At 55.1% G+C, this 23755-nt stretch overlaps 8 protein-coding genes across 8 annotated transcripts; 3 read left to right on the top strand and 5 right to left on the bottom strand.

Moving 5' to 3' along the window:
• The first annotated feature begins 4062 nt into the window (after nucleotides 1-4062).
• Nucleotides 4063-7538, top strand: SODALDRAFT_296218 (hypothetical protein). Its single transcript, XM_028608796.1, has 2 exons — nucleotides 4063-4698; nucleotides 4785-7538. Exons 1-2 carry the CDS (start codon nucleotides 4437-4439, stop codon nucleotides 7079-7081), a joined length of 2559 nt encoding a protein of 852 aa, XP_028465688.1. The 5' UTR covers nucleotides 4063-4436; the 3' UTR covers nucleotides 7082-7538.
• A 526-nt stretch (nucleotides 7539-8064) lies between these two features.
• Nucleotides 8065-9790, bottom strand: SODALDRAFT_379130 (hypothetical protein; the record flags this gene model as incomplete). The annotated part of the gene is made up of 10 exons (XM_028615022.1): nucleotides 8065-8096; nucleotides 8159-8361; nucleotides 8624-8675; nucleotides 8810-8822; nucleotides 8891-8908; nucleotides 8980-9100; nucleotides 9148-9192; nucleotides 9279-9367; nucleotides 9503-9596; nucleotides 9750-9790. 10 exons carry the CDS (start codon nucleotides 9788-9790, stop codon nucleotides 8065-8067), a joined length of 708 nt encoding a protein of 235 aa, XP_028465687.1.
• Nucleotides 9680-11207, top strand: SODALDRAFT_176197 (hypothetical protein). The gene has a single exon (XM_028607028.1). The coding sequence runs from the start codon at nucleotides 9836-9838 to the stop codon at nucleotides 11069-11071; it is 1236 nt and encodes a 411-aa protein (XP_028465686.1). The 5' UTR covers nucleotides 9680-9835; the 3' UTR covers nucleotides 11072-11207.
• A 263-nt stretch (nucleotides 11208-11470) lies between these two features.
• On the bottom strand, nucleotides 11471-12963 carry SODALDRAFT_176180 (hypothetical protein). Its single transcript, XM_028607027.1, has one exon. The coding sequence runs from the start codon at nucleotides 12651-12653 to the stop codon at nucleotides 11829-11831; it is 825 nt and encodes a 274-aa protein (XP_028465685.1). The 5' UTR covers nucleotides 12654-12963; the 3' UTR covers nucleotides 11471-11828.
• Nucleotides 12964-13273: 310 nt separating this feature from the next.
• On the bottom strand, nucleotides 13274-14287 carry SODALDRAFT_278242 (mitochondrial carrier; the record flags this gene model as incomplete). The annotated part of the gene is made up of 1 exon (XM_028608103.1): nucleotides 13274-14287. One exon carries the CDS (start codon nucleotides 14285-14287, stop codon nucleotides 13274-13276), a length of 1014 nt encoding a protein of 337 aa, XP_028465684.1.
• A 100-nt stretch (nucleotides 14288-14387) lies between these two features.
• SODALDRAFT_379127 (hypothetical protein) lies at nucleotides 14388-14752 on the bottom strand (the record flags this gene model as incomplete). The annotated part of the gene is made up of 1 exon (XM_028615021.1): nucleotides 14388-14752. The coding sequence occupies one exon, from the start codon at nucleotides 14750-14752 to the stop codon at nucleotides 14411-14413; it is 342 nt and encodes a 113-aa protein (XP_028465683.1). The 3' UTR covers nucleotides 14388-14410.
• Nucleotides 14753-15221: 469 nt separating this feature from the next.
• On the top strand, nucleotides 15222-18212 carry SODALDRAFT_176145 (recombinational repair protein). The gene is made up of 2 exons (XM_028607026.1): nucleotides 15222-15416; nucleotides 15509-18212. Coding segments are annotated over exons 1-2 (2436 nt in total). The 5' UTR covers nucleotides 15222-15414; the 3' UTR covers nucleotides 17943-18212.
• Nucleotides 18213-18280: 68 nt separating this feature from the next.
• On the bottom strand, nucleotides 18281-23497 carry SODALDRAFT_333637 (UDP-glucose:glyco protein glucosyltransferase). Its single transcript, XM_028612034.1, has 4 exons — nucleotides 23362-23497; nucleotides 23073-23292; nucleotides 21820-22993; nucleotides 18281-21670 (listed from the first exon to the last, which is right to left on the bottom strand). Exons 2-4 carry the CDS (start codon nucleotides 23204-23206, stop codon nucleotides 18482-18484), a joined length of 4497 nt encoding a protein of 1498 aa, XP_028465681.1. The 5' UTR covers nucleotides 23207-23292; nucleotides 23362-23497; the 3' UTR covers nucleotides 18281-18481.
• Nucleotides 23498-23755: the final 258 nt, after the last annotated feature.

The raw sequence follows: 23755 nt of genomic DNA, 5'->3' as shown, positions 1-23755 counted from the left end.
TCCTCTATATATACCTGGCTCTGCCCCACGGTAGTAACCGTTAAACCCTCTTACCTACCACCCGCGGATAGCGTTAAAGGATAAAAAGATAGCGGCGTCTTCGCCTTCTACTACTTCTTCTTCTTCTTCCCTAATAAAGGAGTCAAGGGCGTTAGAGCCTTCTTCCCCTTACCCTTCTTCACTAATAAAGCCGGCACTATATTATTATCGTCGGGTATTTTGTAAGGGTCCGGCGGGCCCTGCGGACCTTACGGTATCGTAACCCCCGATAGCGAGCCTTAAGATTACGCAGAGCCACTATCACTAAATATATCGTTTCCTATAAAGCTAACTCCCGCGGGGGCTAAGGTAGGCCCTAAGGGTATAGGCAGGTCTTCCTAGGCCTAAGCCTAAGCCAGGTTAAGAGCAACTATCTACTCGAAAGCAGTAGCTATCCGCTCCTAGGCCGTAAGGTCACGCTCGTGTAATATAAGGCGTTATTATTTAATATTAAGGCGTTTCTGCTTAACGGTAAAACGCTACTACTATAGCCCGACGAATTACTTAATGATTAACTCTATACTATTAAGCCTTTTATGGATATCTTCCGCTGCTTTTTAGCGGGCGTCGGTAACTTCCTTAGCCTAACGCCGAGCAGCTATAGCTTCCTCGGTAGATAACCGGTTAGCCTTTAGCGTTACTTAACCCAGAGCCTCCTTAAGGATAACCTAGTATCGAACTACTATAGCCTAGTACTATAGAGGATTAGTAAAGGTACTATATAGGGTTAACGAAGGGATATAGTAATACTCACGCGATGACTCTTATTTAGGCCACCTTTCTCAATAGTAATAACTAAAACCTTTTACAGCTACTCGGCAGCGTTCTTACCGGCAATAGGGAGCTATCACACGTATTAGATTAATAGGGCCCACGGAGTAGTCTACGAAGGGAGGGGCTATAGGGATAGTGTTAAAGATATATAACTTGCTACGCGGTATTTGAGGCTGTTATGCTTAGAGCAGTAGTGGTATTTATTTATACACTGACCGTTATCGGCGTGATAGCACGTCTTAGCCTTAATAGTATACGCCTTTTCCTTAAAGTTAATCGTCACTAACTTACCCGTATAACGTATATAGGGGGCCCTTAGATCCCCGTCTATACCGATATCCACCACCTTCTAGCGGGGAGCGACCGACGGTATAGTAATCGACGACGACGTAGCCGTAGTTAAGGCAGGAGGCTCTAGCGTAGCTGGCTACGTGGTAGACGGCCTAGCGGATTATAAGGTCGACGCTATAACCACGATCTTAATTCTCTTAGAGGACCGTATTATACTCGCGGGAGTAGCGACGCGCTTATTATTATTATTATCTTCCTAGGAAGACATAATAACTGCACTATATCGCGTGGTTAGCCAGCACTATAGACTAGAGATAGGCTTAGAAGCACTTATAATATAGTAGTGGGTTATTTAATTAAGACTATAAGTCGTTAGTACACGATATCGTGGATCAGGTAAGGACTTATAGGCGTAATACGATTAAAAATTAAGTACAGAAGAGGAAGAAAAGAATAGGAAGAGGGAATAACGGCAGGTTACGAGATATCCCTAAAAAAAAAGGCAGTTATATAGCACACATTTTTAGTATAAAGAAGGAAGCTACGAATTCGCAGAAGGAGCACTATTAGAGCCCTATATAACACTGGCGTCAGGAGTCTTTATAGATAGATTAAAGGGATAACCTAGGCGGATAAAGGGGCAGATCCGAAAACCCGGGAGGGGATTACCCTAGAACCTATTAGGGTCCTAACGGGGATATTAGCTTTAGTAGTTTAGTCAACGAAATATACCCGGGTCAGGGCTATAGCCGAGGAAGGCTTTATATAGGAACCCGGCGGGGACCCGTTAGGGTCCTGTTATAGAAGGCTCTGGTTCGGGGTATCGGGGAATTTAGAGATAGACTCGGAGACTAGGTTTTCGGAGGAGCCGAGAGGCTAGCACGGATCGGGCGCTCCTAAGGACAGGAGTATCCGGGGGAGGTCGCTATATTAGGTACCTATAGTAGTGGTCATAATAGATCCCTAGTATAAACCCATAGGGATCTAGATATACCTAGTCTAAGACCCCTTAAGGCATAAATAAAGTAAGTTATTATATAGTAAATAGAATAGTCCCTCGAAGTAAATAAAGTAGCCCTCGAGGAAGTAAATAAGTAGTCCTCGAGGAGCAGAGCGTAGCCTTAAGGAGTAAGGGAGCCTCCCCTTAGAAGAGGGAGGCTAGCGATTAATCTGATTCTTTAGCTACACCCACGTTCTAACCCCACTATAATTCTATCGTGGCCACACCTGGTTCCTTACTTGACCCTACCTTTTCACTCTTTGCGACTACCTATTTAACATTTTCTGATCGAGGGTTTCGGGGCTAAGGCTAGGGTCTATAGTTACTTTAGGCCGGTCTTTAAGAGAGAAAAAGGGTCTTAGATCCGCTATAGGTTCTAAAGCCCAGGGGGCCTCCCACCTAGCCAAAGGACCCTCGATATCCTAAGACTAACCTGCTAAAGCCACTATTTCTAGGCCTAGCCTATATAGCTATATAGTAGGCTATAGGTTCTAAAGAAGGGCGAGGTTTTCCTGGTTTTCGTCTCCTAGATACCTTTAAACGCTAGCGAGGAGCTAGTATTTAATAGGGTGGTTCGGTAGGAATTTTAAGGTCCTAAAGGCATAAAGCCTATTAGACCTAGTTAACCGAACCGCTACTAGGGGAACCGCTGCTTCGAGTTCTAAAGGCTATAAGGGGGCCCCCCTAAAATCCTATAGGGCCCTGACTAAAGCGCCGTACTGTAGGCGTTCTAGGCGGTCTACTAGGTGTTTTTCGGTGATTTAGGGTCCTACTAGAACTACGAGCCGAAATCAGCTAAGGAAGCTATATATGCTATATATAACTGCGATAGGGCCTTAAAGGAAAGGCCCCTCTACGAGCTAGCTAGCCTATATAGTCTATTTAGGGCCCCTAAAGATGAGTTTAGGCGTTTTTCGATATAGGGTTTAAAGGATAGTTTAGGATCAAACTAGACCCCTAGCTACCTAATAGCACCTAGCGCGGGTTTAAGTAGGTGCCCCCCTATACTAACTGGAGTGTCTTTTTTAGAGCGTCTTCGATGGAAGTAAATAAGCTCTGGTTTTTTAGGGTCGAAAAGGACTTGGTTAACTTTTACTGCGCCGAAAAGGGAGGCTACGGCTTTTTCTAGGGTTTTACAGTTTTTCCTAGTCGACGTAGACACTATAGATAGCTGAAAATCGTCGATATAGGATAGCTGAAGACCCTAGAAATCCGGTCCCGCTATAACCTTCCTAATATAAATCAGGAAAAGGATAGGGGAAACCGGTAAGGCTTATAGAACCCCTATATTTAGGGGGGTTAGCTGCTGAACCTGGCCCTCGAAGGCTAGTTGGATTCGCCTGTTTTCTGTAAAAGAGGCTACCCATTTAACTAGGTTCGAGGGGATAAAGACCCTTAGGGGCGTAGTAGATCCGATAGATATAGATCCGATTAAGTAAATCCGGCTAATTAGGATTAAGGAACTAATTAGGATAGACTTAAATTAAACGGTTGAATAAGGCGGATTTAGATCCTTTTTATAAAGGCGTTTCTCCCTTAACTATTAATTTTACGATAAAAAGAATTAAGAGCTTTTAGTTTAAACCGAAGCCTTTAATTAGTTAGTTAACCTAGGAAGACCCACCTTAACTACGGGGGTGTATTATATAGGCGCACGGACCACGATATAGTCCCTAGGAGATCTATACCTAACTAAGGGCTTCAGATCTTAGGGACCTTAGGTATCCGGATATAATAAAGGAGGATACTAGAAAAGACCGGATAGGATCTAAATAATATAGTACCTATAATAGAGTCTTCACCACCTAAATTAAGGGTATAAGAGACTCACACAGATATAACTGGATATAATACACACACACGAGATTTCTGCTCCATCAAGTTAATCATACAAGTGCTATTTTGACGTGCGACACTTCCGAGTTCTTTTCACTTTCTCCTCTTCTTGTTGCTTCTGCCATCGCCGCCGACTCTCCTCGAGTACCGAAACAAGGACTGGTTTTGTCTCCCCTAATGGAAGTGAGACCTACATAATCGATTTGTACTGCTTCTTGAACTTCTAACGAACCCCTGCACTTTCCGGAACGGGACGTCACACATCGGAAGTGCGAAGCGGCACGAGAGGGGGACATCCCAATCCTAACCGATTCATCCACCATCTATCTGCCTCGAAACAGGCTCTGCACCGGCCTACCTTTCGTGCTCGGACGGTCCTTCGGATCATGCCCGCATTACCACGTCCGACATGAACGAATTCGTTGTCTAGATATTCGAGCCATCTCCCTGCTTTCTGCACGACGTTTTCCCCGACGCGACCGTCGGCGCAACCTCCATGGATCGTTCGGGATCCTCATTCCCTGCCCCTCGTCGGGTGATGACTGCGCCGCAGGCCTTTCTTTCCAGCGCATCGTCCTCTTCGTCATCGCAGTCGGCCGCCGGTCTCGTTGAGACGCTCTACAACCACCCAAACGTCAAGATCATCGCATTTACCGCGTCGGGCCGCGGAAGGGCGAGGAGTCCCGGGCGTGCCCCTGCCGAAGAGGAGCCGGGTACTCTGGACTGGTCATCACAGCTTGAAAGGACGATTGCGGTTGGTCAGTTGTCGGCCCCTTCTCCCTTTCGTCGCGCATTGTCGCACCGTCTACCTGTGGCTGACGCTAACGTGATGTCTTTATTTTAGGTCCCTTCCGAATCTACCGCGCCCCCGGGTCTGTCGCCTTCCTCAACTGCGGTTCCGCTCTGCAACCCATCCTTCCCAGAAGCCAATGCTGGTGCATAGATGAAGAGTCGAGCAAGTTCATTCTACAAATTCGCCGCCCCAATTACTGGAGAATTGAGGTCCCCGTTGGCGAACCGGATGAATGCGACCTTGCCCAGGCCCTGCGCCGCGTCTTGGACCGGATCTTGCAGTTCGAGAAGACGGCGTGTCCTTTCAAACGACCCTTCTCCGTCCCGCTTCCCGAGAGGCCGAATCTCCCCGTAAAAAAACGACCGTGGACTCCCGTCCGCCGATCACTGCCTCCCTTGCCCGTTCCGCTTCCCGAGGCATCGCCGTCTCCCTCCACAACATATAGATCTCTGAGGGAATCATCCTCTTTGTCCCAGCTCAGGGAACAGGAGGAAACATTACCATTGGCAGAGCGACAGACCACACTAGAAAAGGAATATGTACAGCGAATCGTCGAGTCTGAAGAAACCAATGGCAAACCAGTGCCAGTGCCAGTGCCTGGGGACGACCAGACGACTACCCACGCAGCCGAACAACGAGAAGGGGAGAGAGGAGACACGGAAGGCCCCGCCAACGCACATGAATGCTTAGCAGTGAGCGGCAGACCAGTCGGGGTCGAGGCGATCGTATTCGCCATGGAAGTCTTGAATGCAAGTACTTCTGCATCAAAGGCGGAAGTTGAAACCACTAAGACTGCGAAAAGCGATGTTGGTGACGCAAGCGCAGCATCCGAATTGACCAGGATATTACCGGACATGGAGGAGAAGAGGAGCGCCGTGACTGAAACCGCAGTCCCCGTAACATCAACATGCTTTCTCGACGACACACGCAGGTCGTCCCCAACCGAGAGCCGTAGCGACACGGCAGAGCCGGTGGTGGCCAAAACGGCGCCAGCTCCATGGATAGACCCTACTGTTAGTGCTGCTCCTGTGGTGGAGTTTGTCGGCAGCGACAAACTATCAGTCGGCCTTGAAGAGGAGCGGCCTACGCAAGAGTCGGGTACCGCACCCAAATCACTCCTCAAGAAACAGCCGACAAAGCCTGATATCTACAACGTCATCCGCTCGTACGAGAAAAAATCGGCAGCTGGCACAATAACGAGCTTGGATACATGTTCCGCCACCATATCCACCACGGAATCATCAAAGGCCACGCCGACGGTTGCTGTTGGTGAGCAGATCTCAAGCCACGACGCTGATGATGGTATCGAAACCGTCGAGCAGAACGACCATGAGGTGAACCCTGACGTTCTCGAAGGAAGCGGCATCGTGGGTGGGCGGCGGAAAAAGCTCCGTGGCTTCCGGGGTGGGCGCCCCCTAACGGTTCCTCCCCAGTTGACCATCGTCACATCACCTCCATCCAAGTCGGCAGTTTCGAAACAACCGCATCCCCCACCTCCTACTTCGGCTTCCGAAGAAGATGTCCAAGCACCGGTGTCCCCGGCCGGATCGTCGGACTCGTTCCACAGCGTCACTTCGTGGCACTCAGCAGCCATGCCTCCTCTACCGGATTCCCCGCCCATGTCGCAGCCTGTCACGCCGTCGACGTTCCCGTATCCGCACGACAACATCCCGATTTCCAAGGGCATGTCCAACTACCGGGATATATCTGATTTGACAGCCACGCCCGACGCCAAGGGTATCTGGGACATGGCGTCACGCGGATCGGACGAGAGCTCGCAGGAAAGCGCCGCGACAGCACCAGACGTAGCGCCAGAAGACACGGGGGACCACCGGGACCGCCGGGACCACCATGGGCCGAAATGCCCAGCGTCGGAGGACGAAGCCGTGTCGACCGCGACGGTCGCGGTCCGGCGTCCTCACCTCCGGCACAGGGCGACGGCGAGCAGCATTTCCGTGAGCAGGGCCCTGTCGCCGTTGCCGCCCGCGGCCAACCTCTTCTCGCCGACCTCCTCGTCGCACCGCAGGAAGCGTCAGACGCGCGGCGGACGGCTGGACCTGGTGCGGCAGCTCCCCATGGCCATCGTGGCCAAGACGTGCGAGATCTTGCTGAGCCCGCCGAGTCACCTCATCAACCTGATGCTGCGCGTGGCGGCGCGCATCGCAGCGGGGGAGTGGCGCGGGATGGTCTTCGGGTACGGCGACGGCGGCGAGGAGATCCCGGTGCATTGGGATTACTCGGACGACGAGCTGAGTGACTGGGACGACGGCCACGAGTATCACGACGTGGACCGGGTTGGGAGGTCGCGCATCAACGGCGGGACGGGGCGGAGCTGGGAGGTTGATTGAGCGGCACGTTCCTTTGGCTGTCTACTCTACCCTTGTACTAGTAGTAAATTTGTTTTTTTTTATATGTTCCGATCACCGAGGGGTACGGCGTTGGAAGGAACCCGGGGATTTTGTGAGATGATGGTTATAATGGCGGGGCCAAAAGATTTTGGTCTTTTATCGGCTGGATTAACGTATGGAATTCTTCGGGAAAGGATTGGAAAGGGCTGGAGTTGGTAGATGACTGATGGACCCGGGGGGTTTTGCTCGTTGAGGCGTGCGCCATCGTGCCATCGTGCCATGACGGAAAGGACAGGAATGACTTCCCATGTATGGGGAAGGTCAGAACCGACCCTGGTCGTCTGTATATGAATCTCTCTTTAGTTGTAACACCCACTAAGGTACACACACGCAGCACGGTATTAGTACTTGCAACAATGGGTAATGGTGAATACGGTACAATACCAAGCTTCCCAGCAAACGCAGATTTGTCCTTTTCCTCCTGTTCTAGGCAAAACCGCTGACCCTTATGACAATGGCACCAGTCCCGGGGAGCTGGTGGTTCTATGCCCCGAACCAGGGCGCAGCCATCGGTGTCTGTCTTATATACGGAAGCCCGTACGTCTCTCCTCGCACAGCCCCTTGCCAAGCCGACAGGGCCAAAAATAGAAATCAAGATCAAAGCGCACTGTCAACAACCTCAATATGAGTATAGCCCGAGATAGAACGGGTTAAGCCGGAATTGGTGTCAGACTGTGGCTTACACAAGGTGTCAAGAGATTACTGAAGAAGCTCGAGGAGGGGGGTGGTAGACAGCAGTCCCGACTGCGTGTTGAGTTATGTTCATATGGGACGAAGGAAAAGGGGGAAGCCCAGCGTGATGGTGGCGCAGCACTCCTTAGGAGTCGCGTGGGCCCGATTCGGTAGGTCAGATCATCCAGGGGTTCAGCAAAAGCCAGCCCCTACTCGTTTCTCATCTCATTCTTTCAGGTTTTAGGGCCAGCTCAGATAGGTGCGGCCTGCTCCTTGTTGACGGCTTGGGGACGGTTGAATATCGCCCACCAACAAAGAGGTAGCGTGGCCTGAGAGGCTGCGGACCTGCGGCATGCCCCTGATCTGCCTTGCCGCGGGTCAAGAGATTGTATCCTGGGCAATGTCGGCATTCTCTCCAGTCCACCGACGTGAACGGATGCGATTGATTATGGTCGGCCATCGAACAGATTGCTCGAGTCGACACAACCGTCAAAATCAACCGCACCGGAGTCCATTGCAATGGCAGACCGTTGGCTTCCCACGCAGTACTAAGGTAAAAACCAAATAAACATGGTGAACGGTTATACACCGAGACAGTGAATGGCATGGATACTTACTGAATGTGTATGAAGTATTGCAAGTAGGTAAGGTAAGGTAAGGGATTTGGCCGAGGTGAGTCGCGAAGGGCCTTAAAGAAGGAAGATACCTGGACCTAGGAATAGCTCTCATGGAAGTTATACCTATCCGAATCCGGACTTAGCTAGGTACTACCTGAGCCGCCAAGCTGGTAAGTAATTAAGCACGAGCCACTGTGGCGGGGGCGACATCAGCTCACCCCCCGCCACTTGGGCCTTGCTGAACCCTTGTGGTCACAAAGTTCCCTGAGATAAGGTAGTTAAAGTGCTGACCTTCGCCCCAAAAAATTGCCGCCGGGTCACATCTCTCGCCTCTACCTTATGCAATGAGGCACAGAACATCCCAAAGTTCCTCCCCAACCTTGGCTCAGGAACTGTATCCGGACATACAACGTACGGATATACATACTCCTCTTCACTCCTATATGTCATGGTACTGTACTCGATCATTGAGTCTCCTCTGGTGAAAGTTGGTGAGTGACGTTTCTGCACGATGAAAGGTGACTTAATTATGGTACCTATCCCTGGTACCCCGTAGTGGTGGATCTCAGCACTGGAGCTGACATTAAAGACAAAGCGAAGCAGATCTGGGCTGAGCGGTGTCAGATTGCAGGCGGTGGCTGTCCTTCGTATGACCGTGTCCTGCTGAATTCTAGCTGAATAAGGTCAGTACTGGTAGGTAAATATAGTACTTTGTACCTTTGATCGGACATGCGCGGAGTGGTCTTGGATCCAGGGGGTCTTCTGACGAGACAATGCCAAGAACTGATTGGTCCGCAGAAAGTTTTAGTTTCCTATTAGGAATTGCGGAGTCCCCGGTTCGATGGGACTTTTCCTCGACGAAACTAAGCCCCCCGTCCCATCCCCATCCGCCTTTGGCCTTGGGATTGAACCCCTTAACCGGAACAACAACATCGTTCTGGCATTATTCGATTGCATTCCCTCAAGCTGTCGCAAAAGGCCCAATTCGGGCACTCTATCCATGAGGTAGATCAAGGGTCCTCCTGTCTTTTCCTCTTCTCTCCTTAAATTGCCACTTATACCCCACTCCCACAGTCCCGCCTTCAACCACATTCTTTTTGCCGTCTTGCTCACGAGTCACGATAACGGGCCTGGGTTCCCTGAGTTCCCTGGGTTCTGTCTCCGTCCTTGGGGCGACTCGTAGTTTGTAGTTTCGGCTAAGGACTCTTGGCGCGACTACCTCCTTTTTGCCTACTCTGTCCACATCATACTTCACGCTTCTCCTCCCCTCCTTGATCGTGTGATTTCGTTTCTGGGGAAGGCTCAAGGCCCACCATCACCGTCGTCTTCTCCCGTCACCGTTCTTGCGTTGCGACGACATACACACGCACACTCACACACTCACACACGCGCACACACTCCGACCATGCCGGGTGAGATGGCCTCAGACCCCTCCGCATCCGATCATGTCAAATCGGGACCACATGTTTATTTCCACGTCGAGTTTGGCATTTCCTATTCCCCGAGGCGGCATGGCAAGAAGCACGCAGTCACCTACAAGAGCCGCAATTGGCGCGACCAGGACAGAAACGACACCCGTCGGGTCCTCGTGCCCTCGACGCATCATCTTCCCAGCGCCGAACCCCGGCGAGACGGCCAAGTACGGCGACTACAAGCACCAGGGACCGAGACGCTCTTCGTACCGCAGGCGCAACTGCACTCCCTGGCATACCCAATACCACACCCACAAGCGCACTCACGGCCTCGACCTCCACTTCAACCTCACATGCAACCTCCATCGCAGTCTCTCCCTCATCATCACCCTCTCCCTCACCCTCACCCTCACCCTCACCCTCACCCTCTCCCTCACCCTCTCCCTCACTACCCCCGAATGCCGACCTCCCAAGTAAGAGCCCGGGCGCCGATGCAACCCTCGGCTTGGTTTGCCGCCCCTCTTCAGTCTGGACGACCCGTACGACCCGAAACCCGCTCCGCACCCACATCGCCAGCCCTTGGCCCGTCCCACGTCACTCCGTGGGACGCCGAGCCGGAACCCCTGGGCTGCTCCGCCCTCCCCGGAGGGTCGCGGGTCGACAGGGACGTCTTCCCCGCCGAACCCACCGTCCTCCCAGCAGCAGCAGCAGCAGCAGCAGCAGCAGCAACAACAACAGTAACAGCAACAGCATCCGACGACGACGACGAAAACGCGGGAGGGGACAGCGACGCAGGAACCAGGACAGAGCTGGAGGCCCTCTCGACGGCGATGATGACGGTGGACAACGGGTTCGAGAACCAGTGGTGGTACCAGGGCGAACGGGAGGTGCTCCCGCGCGCGCCGAACGCGAACACGGGGCGGCGGTCGCTGGACGCGGTGATGCCGTCGGCCGTAGCGGCGGCCATGAGCGGGTTTACGCCCATGCCGACGACGACGACGCCCGTCCGGCGACCGACTGCGAGGTCTGTGGGCTGGGCCGTCGCGCAGCAGGAAGAGGAGGAGGAGGTGGAGGAGGCGGAGGGGGCGGGACGGGGCTTTGCGAACTTTCAGGGCGATGCCGACGCGGTGATATCGCCGCTTAGCGAGGTCGCGAGCCCGCAGCGGGGTCCTGCGCGGATACAGAGACGGTTGACTACGCGGTCGGACGAACTGTTCTTCTCCCCGTGACACGGGCCCCCCTTTTTTTAACAACAAAAAAAAAGGAGAGGAAACGAAAGGAAAGGAAAGGAATGGAATTGGGAGGACTTTGAGCGTTGAAATTCTACGGACATTGTCTCTTGCATCTTTTTATGGGTTGGGCGCAAGGATGGCCTGGATGGGAGCGCATCTGGAAACGGCGTTCAAGGGGGAAGCCTGAAGGCTACTACAACATTATGGGTTAAGGGCACACTCGGAGCGGGCTTTTCTTCTCTTTCGTCAAAGACGGAAAAGTATTATATTATGGAAGACTATCCCTACAGTTAGCTACGGCTTGTGAGTCTCGTGTGTTGAAAGAGACGCGCTTAATTAGAACAGACAATATGAGCGGAGCGGACTGAGGGCTTCGACAGTAATATGATATGATGTATAATGTTTCAATTGGGCGGTTCTATATGACAACTGACGTCTGCAACTAGTCGAGTCAGCCAAAGCGACCATATGAAGGGGAGAGATCTAGCAGAGAAGGTTACGTTGTAGGTAGGAGGTTAGAAAGACGGTGGTGGGCTCCGGCTCCTAATCTGGGGGAGAAGCGACAGAAGCGACAGAAGCGACATTGCGTTACACTGGAGGAGGGGGAGATGAAACGCCACGGCATGATCGACGCTGCAGATCTTAGCCTCGGCCGCGGACATGAAGATCATATGCTCATTCATACCTAGATTGTACAAGCCACTGTAGAAGAGACTGCATGACTTCCCCAGCCTCGTCCCTCCCCCCCTCTTCTTCACGCCTTGACCGACGCAGCAATCAGCAGCTGCCGGTCCAGCCCACCCGGAACTTTGCAAGCCGACTCAGGAACAGGGCTAATCTCATCATGGACAACATACACGAACCCCTCCCCGTCTTCGCCCGTACACATACACCTACACCCCGCAGCCCGGAGCCAGTCCCGCATCGTCTCCTCCGCAAACGCCTCCACATTCAGCATCTGCCGCAGGGCTGGGCCATCCAACCCAGCCGCCTCCATCTTGTCGACAGCCGGTCTGTTCTCCGTGCCCTCCACCACGATGAGGAGCCCGCCCTTGCGCAGGCGGGACGCCAGCGCCGTGAGAATGGCCTGCGGGTCGTCCATGTGGTGGAGCGCCATGGAGACGATGGCGATGTCAAAGCCGTACATGTCGGGCGACGAGAGGGCCGAGTCGGCGGGTGCGGCTGCGGCGGAGAGGTCCCCTTCTATGGCGTGGGCTTGGTCTGCCGTGAGGGTCTGGGCGGCGGCGGCGCGGTTGTAGAGGGATACCACGGCGGGGGCGACGTCGACGCCGCGGATCTTTGTGACGTAGGGGAGGAGGGCCTGGTGTTTTGTTTTGTTTTGTTTTGTTTTGTGGTGAGTTGAGTTGTCTGTTCGATGCGAAGCAAAGGGAAGACGATCAAATCTTGAGGAGGAGGCGTTGCGTACCCAAGATGCAACTCCGCTACCGCACGCGTAGTCGAGGAGTTTGACCTCCTTGCCTGCCACTGCGGGTTTCAGGCCCAGAGACTCGGCCTGCGAGCGCAGGAACCGCGTTTGCTGGTCTGCGAGCACCTTGACCCAGTCTTGCTCGAAGAGCATATCCGCATTCGTGCTGTGCACGTACGTACCACCATGTTAGTCGAGTGCGAGTCGGAGCGAGAGAGAAAGAGACCTCGTGCTGGCATAATATGCATGGCCGGTGTGTTCCACTCCACGTACTGGTAATACTCGCGGTTATGCTCCGAGAGAGACTTGGTAGCTGGGGCTTGACAGGTGATAGCCATGGCTTTCGAGAGATGATAGCTGGTCGGGAGGGACAGGAGTTGTGGTGGACGTTGTGTTTCTTCTTCTGCTGAGGTTGTTCCTTGAGTCGAAGTTCGAACAAAAGGGTGGCGCGCAGGGGATTTTATAGTTGGGATGAAAGGATGCCCCTCGTATAAGCAAACGGTGTCGGAATGGTGCCCAGAGGATTTCCAGGAGCGAAGCATTTGGACATGGACCGAGATGTTTCGCGATGCCGGAGACTTAATCGGGCACATTTGCCGTACATGGGGAAGGAATGGTCATACATACCTCACTTAGGCAGGCCACAGGAACGATAAGAGGACAAGGAATATTCCGATATTTATGTCGCCGAGGGATTGAAAATGCTCCGAACATGACGATATCGTCGTCAGGGACTTGATGCGTGTTTTCTTCTTCTTCTGTTCACTTCGGAGCTACCCGGACTCTATTGATGCCTTTCGCTTCCTACCATGGCCCATCTCTGCCATGATCCACTCGTAAACGGCCCATTGCACGGCGTTGACGATGAAAGCACGAACACTACAGACCGTCAGGCCTCGAAAGAACACCGACATGCCTCCCTCACGGTACGCGGCCCGGGCCATTTCGACGGCACCGAGCCTCCCCCCCCCGGAGGAGAGCCCGGCATTGCCACCTCCGCCCCGACTCAGCAGAGGAGACGACGACGACGCGGGAGTGCCACTACCGCCCTCGAACACCTGCGTCTGGACACGGGTCTTCACGACGTCGAGAGGGAAAACGCTCGCCCACGTCACGATCCCAGCCAGTCCACCGCAAAGGAGAACCTTGGCCGCCTCCTGCCGGAAAGGCACGCCGGCGCCGTGGCCGTCGCCGTCGTCACCCCCTGCCAGCGGACCCGACCGGGCCTCGATCCAGCGGGACGCGAGCTCGTACGACCAAAAGTAGAAGCCGTAGCCGATGCTGTCGCGCAGGGCGGTGACCACGCCGCCGAAGTAGAGCCCCCGGACGCCTTCCCCGCGGTACACCTGCTTGGCGATGGACCAGCTGGACTGGCGCGGCGAGGAGACCTGGGCGCGGCACTTGACGAGCTCGGTGGGCGTGCTGACGACCCAGGTGGCGAGGCCGCCGACGGCGCCGGCGATCCAGGTGGACCAGAGGCTGGGGTGGGAGGAAGAGGAGTGTGCTGCTGCGCCGCCGCCGGCGGAGAAGGCGGAATGGAGGGCGGCCTCGGTGCGGTTGTAGGAGACGAAGAGGAGGGCGTTGAGGGCGCCATACCCAAAAATCGGGGCGGCGGTGCCGGTGACGAGGGAGGCGGCGGAGCCGAACTGCCGGGCGTAGGCTGCGGGGGTCTGGCCGGCGAGGGCGGTGTCTCGGGCCTGGAGTCGGACCTTGATCAGGTCGAGCGGGTTTCCGATGAGGATGCCGACGGCGCCGCTCACGTAGCCGGCCCAGAAGTCGGCGGACATTTTTTAAGGGGTGGGTAGCCGGGATGATGGAGTGAAGAGGGAAGAAGGGGAGCGAAAAAAAAGAAAAAAAAAAAAAAAAAAAAAAAAAAAAAAAAAAAAGGGCTAAAAATGAAAAAGACAAGATCAAGAAGAGTAAAGACCCCGGGTCTCCGGATCACGGTAGTGGTTGACTTTGGCTCGAGAGACGGCGACTGCGGTGATGACGGAGAGGTAAGCGACCATCCATCCACCGCCGGCTATGGCCCAAAAGCGCGCATTCTGGATCGGGTTGGGGCTTGGCTTGCGGCGGGTTGTCAGGTAGCGGTAGTGGCCGACGTGGGCCAGGACCGTACAGCCGATGATGGAAGGCCAGTTGTCGGCGATCCAGATGGTTGGGGGGGAGGGGGGGACGAGCGGATGGTCCTTGGTTGGTGGTGGTGGTGGTGGTGAAGGAGGAGCAGGAGGAGGAAAGGTAGTCGTGGACATGCTCGGGCTCGGTAACGGTTCAATCCAGGGCTTTTGCGAAAGATGGGCTTGGTTTTGTTGATCGATCCGTTGGTGTCAGTGAGCGATGTGGGTGCGAATGTGGGTTCGGATGCGGACGGCGGTGAGGATCCGTAAAAGTGATGGCCGACAGGCCGACAGTCGGTATCAGGATTTTGGATGTTCCATGTACAGTGGGAAAAAAAGGATATACCCGGCCTGAAGGTGTCGTGGAAGCGTAATGCAGTGATGAGATACTTCTGGCCGGGTAAGAATCTTTTGTCGCTCACTGCAAGTAGTAGGTACTGGGTACCTGGAGAGCCGTAGAGGAAAAAGGTACCTTGAGAATGGGGTTCGAGGCTGGTGCCTGGTGTATTGGTACGTACAGACGTAGTCATGTGAGAGCGTGTATTGGTGGTGACGCGGGTCGGTCGCGCCTTCGCTCCCAATCAACAACAGCACCAGAGCAAGACCATTACGTCCTGTAGTTTGTACTTCCCGTCGGCGTCCTCTCCTCTACCTTGCCTTCCCCTCTCTTACTCTCCGCTCCTCGTCCTCTCTCTCACCCTCCCCACCTCCAGGCTCGGGGTTATTTGCCCGTCCACACGACGGAAATCATCGACGGCAATACTCGCTTCAAGAGACTTCCTCAGAGGGGTACGGAAATGTTTGTGTCCCCTCCAATCGTTCCGCCCACATCTCCTACTCGTTCGTTATGCCCTCTCCTCTCCCGCCACTGACGTTGTCTCTTCATTCCAGGTCTTCCCCCCAGGCTGTCTCAACTCCCAACGCTGCAAGCAAGGAGAACCCTCCTGGCAAGCGATGGGTGCCTACCCCCGAATCCCGGGATAAGCTTTTCAAGCCTTTCAGGTGTCCCGGTGCTGCTCAGTCCAGTCCAGCAGTCAACCGGCCGTCTCGCAAACGTAGAAAGGTCGATTACAAGGGCGCCGATGGGGCCCAAGACGACGACAAACCATACACGAATGCCGACCGCCTCGCCCTCGCCAACCGAGATGCGAACCGTTTCCCCGTTTTCCACGCCAAGGACAAGTCCACCATCTTCCGCAAGGCTTTTGCTGTCCCCCTTCTCAATAAAAACAGCACCTCCTACAATCCCAACCGCCCTCCTCCGACCTTGGGGCTCCGCCAAGGTGCTGTCTTTATTGCTAAACCTCTACACGATCCCAGTGGCGAGTTTGCCATAGTCTTGTACGACCCCACCATCGACGACAAGCCTCACGCCAAGCCCCTGGACGGATTGCCCAAGGAGAAGGAGAAGGAGAAGGCTGCCGACACGGACACCAAGATTGACGGCCCCATCGTCCACAAGAGCTTGGCCGAAATCCTCGGTATCAAGAAGAAAGTCGAGGGTGAACACCCCAAGGTGCCTGTCGTCATCGATCCGCGTCTCGCAGCCGTGCTTCGGCCCCATCAGATCGAAGGCGTCAAGTTCATGTACAGATGTGTCACCGGCATGGTCGACGAAAGAGCCAACGGCTGCATCATGGCCGACGAGATGGGTCTCGGAAAGACCTTGCAATGCATCACCCTCCTCTGGACCCTGCTGAAACAATCCCCCGAAGCCGGCAAACCCACACTCGAAAAGGCAATCGTCGTCTGCCCCTCCAGCTTGGTCCGCAACTGGGCCAACGAGTTGGTCAAGTGGCTGGGTCCCGACGCCATCAGCCCTTTCGCCATCGACGGCAAGGCCTCCAAGGAGGAGCTGACCAGACAGCTGCGCCAGTGGGCCATTTCCAGCGGCAGGTCCGTTACCCGGCCCGTCATCATCGTGTCCTACGAAACCCTGCGTCTCAACGTCGAGGAGCTCAAGCACACCAAAATCGGTTTGATGCTCTGCGACGAGGGTCACCGCCTGAAGAACGGGGATAGCCAGACATTTAGCGCCCTCAACAACCTTAACGTGAGCCGGAGGGTGATTCTGTCCGGAACCCCCATCCAGAACGACCTCTCCGAGTACTTCTCGCTGGTCAGCTTCGCCAACCCCGACCTTCTCGGAAGCCGCCTCGAATTCCGAAAACGCTTCGAGCTTCCCATCCTCCGTGGCCGCGACGCCGACGCCTCCGAGGCCGAGAGGAAGCGCGGCGACGAATGCTTAGCCGAGCTCCTGGCCATCGTCAACAAGTTTATCATCCGCCGGACCAACGACATTCTGACCAAATATCTCCCCGTCAAATACGAGCACGTCGTCTTCTGCAACCTCGCCCCATTCCAACTGGACCTCTACAACTATTTCATCACCAGTCCCGAGATCCAGGCTTTGCTGCGTGGTAAGGGTAGCCAGCCGCTGAAGGCCATCAACATCCTCAAGAAGCTCTGCAACCACCCCGACCTCCTGAACCCTCCCGAGGACCTCCCCGGCTCGGAGGAGTGCTACCCCGATGACTACGTGCCGAAAGCCTCCCGCGGTCGCGACAGGGATATCAAGCCGTGGTACTCGGGCAAGATGCAGGTTCTCGACCGCATGCTCGCCCGCATCCGCCAGGATACCAACGACAAGATCGTCCTCATCAGCAACTACACCCAGACCCTCGACCTCTTCGAGCGCCTCTGCCGCTCCCGCGCCTACGGCTCTCTGCGCCTGGACGGCACCATGAACGTCACCAAGCGCCAGAAGCTGGTCGACAGGTTCAACGACCCCAACGGCGACGAGTTTGTCTTTCTGCTCAGCAGCAAGGCCGGCGGCTGCGGCATCAACCTCATCGGCGCCAACCGCCTCATCCTGTTCGACCCGGACTGGAACCCGGCCGCCGACCAGCAGGCCCTCGCCCGCGTGTGGCGCGACGGCCAAAAGAAGGACTGTTTCGTCTACCGCTTCATCGCGACCGGCACCATCGAGGAGAAGATCTTCCAGCGCCAGAGCCACAAGCAGAGCTTGTCCAGCTGCGTCGTCGACTCGGCCGAGGACGTCGAGCGCCACTTCTCCCTCGACAGCCTCCGCGAGCTGTTCCAGTACCGCCCCGGCACCAAGTCGGACACCCACGACACTTTCAAGTGCAGGCGGTGCAAGCCCGACGGGAAGCAGTTTGTCAAGGCCCAGGCTATGCTCTACGGCGACACCAGCACCTGGAACCACTTTGTCAATGAGCATCTGGCTCCTATCCAGGACTTGCTGTTGCGCCAGGAGTGCGGCGAGTCGGACGTGTCGGCTGTCTTTCAGTTCATATCCCATTAGATGGATGAAACGGGCAGCCGAGCGGCCGATAGATTTTCGATTTGAATCGTTCAAGATTTTATAAGCGATACCTCCTTTTTTACAACGACGCGAATTTAAATCAAAGGCGCAAACATGGCTGCGAGCTTTACGGGAAAAAAGGGAAAAAGGGTGAGTTCGAGATGCTGAGCCCGGCGACAGGGTGTTGGGTGTAATGATATTCGGGTCGATTCACTCGTTAGAATTCATGTGCGCATAGCGTTGTCGAAATTCACAGCAGTATCATGACTATAGAACTATTTACTCCGCTACTATTATTGCTCTGCGCACCATTATACGGATAATCTATGATGTGAGTCCTAGATTCAGTTACGATTCAGCTTGATGGCCGGCATGCTGATGGTGTTTGTATTTTGTTTTTCTATTTTTTCCCCCGTCATTGTCTTTTCCACCACAATATCATGTCAGACTCGCTTTGCTTGAGACAATACGACACACGACACTCCCATCCCCATCTACATCTACATTGACACTTGTACATCTCCATCCCGAGCTGCTCTCTACAGCTCGTCCCTCTTATGCGTACTCTCAGCCGAGGGCGGCTCTTCCCAGTTCCGGCTCTTGGGATTCTTCTGCACGGATTCCGTCTCCTTCTCCTCCGCCACCACGACCTTCTGCTCCTCCCCGCCCGTCGCAGCCTCCACCGGCGGCGGGGGCACGCCCTTCCGCCTCCGATCCAAAGCGGCAATCTCCTCATCGTAGGCAGTCCACTCGGGGACCTGGCGCCGGGCGCGGTCGAGCTTGGGCTCCTTGGTTTCCGGGTTATTGCAAAGATCAATCGTGCGCGCGGTGGCGAGGCTCTCGTCGCTGCACCAGGTCTCGCACCAGAGCCAGTCCTGCGGGAGGCTGTGGATGGGGATGGAGAACTGCATGTTGTTGGGGAGGTCCTGATCGAGGTTGGAGAGCGAGTTGGGGTCGGCGCTGAGGGCGTGGTACTGCTGGCGGAGGCGGTCGCCGGCGGCCATGTCGCGGAAGCGGCGCAGGTCGACGACGTAGAGGGCCGAGATGTGGTAGGGGAGGCCGCGGAGGTAGTTGGCCCAGTAGCCCTGCTTCCAGAACCGGTACCCTTCCATCTCGGTGCGGGAGTCGCACATGGGCACGAACCCGTAGGGCTTCCCCTCGAGGTCGTGGCGGACGAGGTCGATCATGTCGGTGCGGACGATCTGGTCGGCGTCGACGAAGATGACCTTGTCGAGCGAGAGGGGGAAGAGCACGTCGAGGAAGAGGATCTTGTACCCCCAGATCTCGCGCTCCTTGTACTTCTGCTGCCGGAGCCAGTGCGGCCACTTGTACGCCACCATCTCGTACCGGAAGCCGTACTCGGCCGCCATGTGCGGGAGGAAGTCCTTGAACGAAGGGGAGAGGAACTGCTCCATGAACCAGAACTTGACCGTGTGCTTGGTGTGTTTCATCACGCTCGCCATCATGATGTTCAGCATGCGCTCGTACAGGTGCCCGCTCGCCATCGAGAAGATGTTGATCTCGGCGTGCTCTTGTGCCGAAACCGACTTGGTCGACTTGCTGCCGCCGCCCCCGAAGAGTCCCTCTGCGAACTTGAGACCCTGGGCGATGATGCCGCCGTCGCCCTCGGTTTCGGGTTCCTCCAGCACATCGGCCTCTTCCTGGCCGGGCTTGCGGTTGAGACGAGGGTACAGCGTCGTGCCCAGGAAGTCCATCAACGCGACGTCGGTCCCTTCGTCTCCGGGTACCGGAGTCCACCCCTTGGCGCCGATGCTCTCGATGGTGTAGATCTCGGATGTCCTGCCTTCCTTCAGCTGGATGTTGTAGATGCCCGGGTTGGCTTTGAATTGGAAATAGCCCAGGTTTGCCATGATGATGGTGTCGGCGAAGTGGGGTTCATCCTCGGTCCCGAGGACGAGCTGCGCACCACGCGGCGGGTTGCCGGTCTTGCCTTCGCGTGAATGGCCTTCGATGAGGATGTGTTCCAGTTGGTATGTGGCTTCGATGTCGCCTTTGACGGAACTCAGGCGGATATTGTCCAGATCATGCGCCGAAATTTTGGGGAACACCAGCCAGGCAGGTGGCGTGCTCATGCCAACCGTCATGAGAGCTTCCGACGGCAATGCCTTGAAGCTCGCTCTCGGAGCACGCACTTTGCCCGACTCGTCGAAGCTCGGTTCCGACTCGAGGACGTAGCGGAAGAACCGCTTCACGGGCAGTTCCTCGATGTTGTCCTTCGGATTCAAAAAGAGCTTCACATAGACGCCGTCCAGTTCGGAGAGGACCTTCAGAATCGGGACCCATGCCTGGGCTTGTTCGCTCACCGGGTCCAGGAGACCGACGAGATGTATGCTAGCTTCCTCGGCGTCACCAACTTCCATAGAGGTGGCCGTAGAGTCCCATGACTGGAACGCGTTGACTCGAGTTGCAGGGCCCGAGTCGAAAATGCCCTCCGGTACATCAGGGATCGTGGACAGGGCGATAATGGAGGTGAGCTTGGCAGCTGCAACGGGATCGGAAAGTCGGTCAGTCAACTCCATTTCCTTCAGAGCGGCGTAGACCGGAAGAATGCGAGCTTTGAGTTCAAAGTCGAAGAATTGCTGGAAATCTTCCTCTCCAAAGGCGAACTCGGCGTTGATGGGACCGAGTACCCGCCCGTTGAGAATGAGCTTGTTGGAGCCGGGGGCAATTCCGGTTGCGGACAGGAAGGAGGCGAGTGCCGCCGCATAGTCGTTGTCAGATTCAGGTTCCGCCCCATCGAGGAGGAGCACCTGCTGGAGCTGCGCCAAGCTCTCCACCTCGAGAAGAGTGTCTTGTTGCTCTTTCAAGACGTGGTTGATAGCTGACGAAGGTAGACCGGCCTCCGGGTTGTGCAGAACCTCTAGCTGAATGCCAGGGTTATTGCGCCGGAACTGCAGGGCAGAGAAGAGAAGATTCTTCCCAAGGTCCGTTGTTGCGTCAAGGACGACAGTCAGGACCGCCCAATTCTCCTTGGTGGCTTCGGGATTCCCCTGAATAATAGGAATCTGGGAGAAGAGATTGCGATGGTCAGTGGAGAGTTTGTTGACATCGAGAACCTGCACGGATTTGGTGTCTTCGATGTAGGGGTTGCGTCGGGACACAGCATCTTGGAGAAAGAGGCCGGGAACCCAGTCATCTTCGCCGACGAGGCCCCGGAAAACAGCCTGCTGAACAATCTTGAGGTCTGCGGTGATCTTTGCGCTCATGGTCTGGAGCCAGCTGTTATCTCTTGACGCAGGCAGGCCGTTGACGAACATGGTAGGTGTAGGGGTGTCGGCAATGGCCCTCTTGACCCAGTGTTGAGCCAATCGAACTTGCTTAGAGAGATCCTCGGACTGGATAACTTGGTCAAACGAAGACGGTGCGCCGTCTGGGAGAACCTTGGCATCGTTGACGACCAGGTCAAAGGCGGTCTGGTTGAGGGTGGGATGGGAGTCATCCCCAACGGCCTTCTGGAGGTATTCGACGAAAGTGTCAATGCCGTAGGTTTCGAGTAAATGGTAGACGATTTGAGCCTGGTTGGCCTTGTCCTCGGTAGCAGCAATGGGAACCAGTCCGAATCTGACGGGAAGCCGTCGCTGGACGAAGGCGTGGAGCGTGTTGACAACTTTGAGATCAGTAGACTGCGTGAAGTCCACGGGAACGACAAGATTGAATACGTTCCGCCGGATAGGAGGTAGCTGACCAGGGTAGGTACGCTGGAGAAGCTGAAGGTAGTTGTTAGTGGATATGAGACTGGGAAGACGGGGGAATAACGATGGAAGAAGAAAGGGGAGGCAAAGAAAAGAAGAAAAGAAGAAAAAAAGAAGAAGAAAAAAAGAAGAAGAAAAAAAGGAAAGGGGATGTTCCAACTTACAGATTGGAGAGGGGCCGGGAAATCCTTGTAGGCCTCGTCATTCTCCAGATCATTGAGCCAAATAATAACGCGGCCATCTTCCTGCTCATCCCGCCAGTCGAACCTCAGGGGCTCGTCAGCGGCCTGAGCGGCAGCAATTTCTTGGTGGCCCAGAAGCGACGTTGCTTGCTTGCCGGAGAAACCAAGCTCTCGTACGCTGTTCACAAGCTTCCTCTCCTGGCGGAGTTTGTCGACCAAAGTGAAGGCGTCGAACTGGCGGTCACTGAGCCTCACGCCGTTCATCAGCATGACATTGACACCACCCGGCGCAACCTGTAACTGGTTCTGCATATGCGCCGCGACGAACTCGTCCGACGCGTCGTGGGCCGCCACCGAGGTGGAGAATTTGGGGAAGTCCTGGGTCAACTTCAGGAGAGCGTCCCAGGGATCCTGGCTCCGCAGAATGAATGATGCAGCCTTGATCCCAAGAGGCCCCAGCTCCGAGGTGGAAAGCGGTTTGAGGTCTTCCACCTCTTCCTCTTCGTCCAGCACAACTTCAGTGCCCGTGGTTTTCTGGGCGTCGTCTTGCCCGGTTTCCCTGTCGTCGATGACGATGTAATCGGTCTTCTTCAGAGCCAGTTCGACGCCATAGCCGCTGACAGGAAGTGGCTCCAGATTCGTGACACTGGATCTGCGATAGCGCAGGCGGTACGAGACCTCCCCATTTCGAGCCTTCCGTGCTAGGATCTCGTGCATGGCACCGAAGGACGGGGAGGCGGGGTCGGCATAGAGGATAGCATCCTTGCCGGTGCCCAGCACGCGGTCGAACGCGAGTTGCTTGATGGCTCCCGGGAGCGACGGCCGGGGAGAATCCAGCGAGGGAGAGCAGAATTGTTGTCCATCGAGTTGAGCCCAATGGTCACAACCGTCTTGCGAAGAATCTGCCAGGTGCGAAAGGATGGCAGTGTCGTAATATTGATAGTGCGCCTCGATTCGTGGCGCCGCAGATCTCGTGGAGAGACTTAGTTTAAACGTCGACAGGGCTTCGGTGCTTGTAATATGTCCATCTTCTTGGAGGACCTCGAGGAACTTCTCGTAGAGGGCCTTGTCCGATGTCGCGTCTTGGAAATAACCGCTGGCCACGCGGTCAAGAAGGGGGAAGTATGATGTCTCGTTTTCACCGGCTGCCGTCTCCCTACGTAAAAGTGGACGTGTTAGCCAAGACGAAGGACGGGATTTGTCTATCTGTCTGGAAACTACCCCGGGCGCCTTACAAGAGCTCGATTAGGTAGGGGCCAGCTGGGAATGCAGCGTTCATGGCCACGTTGACCGAAGGAACAGCGGAAACATGGATAGCTGCTAGGAGAGAGAGGGCAAAGCCCAATGGAAGTTTGGAAAGCCGTATCATGGTGCCGGAGGGCAGTGACAGACCTCCAAGGAGGTCGTCCTGTCTGGTTTAGACTGGGCCAGTGGATGGCTGCGAAAGAGAGACGGCTAGGAGGGACAATTAACAATTAATTCATCGTGACCAGGGATTGCGAGTTAACCAGAGCAGATCAGCACCTGTTGATATGATGGTATTATGTAGGTTATGCGTATGAAAGAACCATCATGCGGAGTGGATGTAATCTGGGTGCAATGCCTCGACCCTGGTGTTAGTCGTCATTATGGAGGGGGGCAAGGGATTCGAGGTTGGTTGTTGCTGGTGTTGCTTGTGAACACCTTTGCTGAAACCCCCGAGCGAGCTGTCCTGATATGGTTTAGTGTGCCGATATGGGGAAGATAACGGATAGGTACCGGTACCTAAAAGCTCAGGGTGTCATTCTCTCACCGCAGAACAACTGGTCAAAGCTGAGGGGCAAAAGGTAAAGTAGGCGGTGAGGACTCGGAACTGGAATAACACTGACCCGAGTAGGTACGTACCAAGTGCTGGCCTCTGTAGCCACAGACATGTCAG

This window comes from Sodiomyces alkalinus, assembly GCF_003711515.1.
Source record: "Sodiomyces alkalinus F11 unplaced genomic scaffold SODALscaffold_6, whole genome shotgun sequence".
NCBI classification, from domain to species: Eukaryota; Fungi; Ascomycota; class Sordariomycetes; order Glomerellales; family Plectosphaerellaceae; genus Sodiomyces; species Sodiomyces alkalinus.
The sequence above is the reverse complement of the archived record's forward strand: the minus strand, read 5'-3'. Positions and strand labels throughout refer to the sequence as shown.

Coding starts and splice junctions, on each gene's coding strand:
- SODALDRAFT_296218 (XM_028608796.1), top strand. CDS start 4,437: ATGGATCGTTCGGGATCCTCATTCCCTGCCCCTCGTCGGGTGATGACT. Junction 4,699..4,784: donor TGAAAGGACGATTGCGGTTG/GTCAGTTGTCGG, acceptor TCTTTATTTTAG/GTCCCTTCCGAATCTACCGC.
- SODALDRAFT_176197 (XM_028607028.1), top strand. CDS start 9,836: ATGCCGGGTGAGATGGCCTCAGACCCCTCCGCATCCGATCATGTCAAA.
- SODALDRAFT_176180 (XM_028607027.1), bottom strand. CDS start 12,653: ATGCTCTTCGAGCAAGACTGGGTCAAGGTGCTCGCAGACCAGCAAACG.
- SODALDRAFT_333637 (XM_028612034.1), bottom strand. CDS start 23,206: ATGATACGGCTTTCCAAACTTCCATTGGGCTTTGCCCTCTCTCTCCTA. Junction 22,994..23,072: donor CCCTACCTAATCGAGCTCTT/GTAAGGCGCCCG, acceptor ACTTTTACGTAG/GGAGACGGCAGCCGGTGAAA. Junction 21,671..21,819: donor TCCCGGCCCCTCTCCAATCT/GTAAGTTGGAAC, acceptor AACTACCTTCAG/CTTCTCCAGCGTACCTACCC.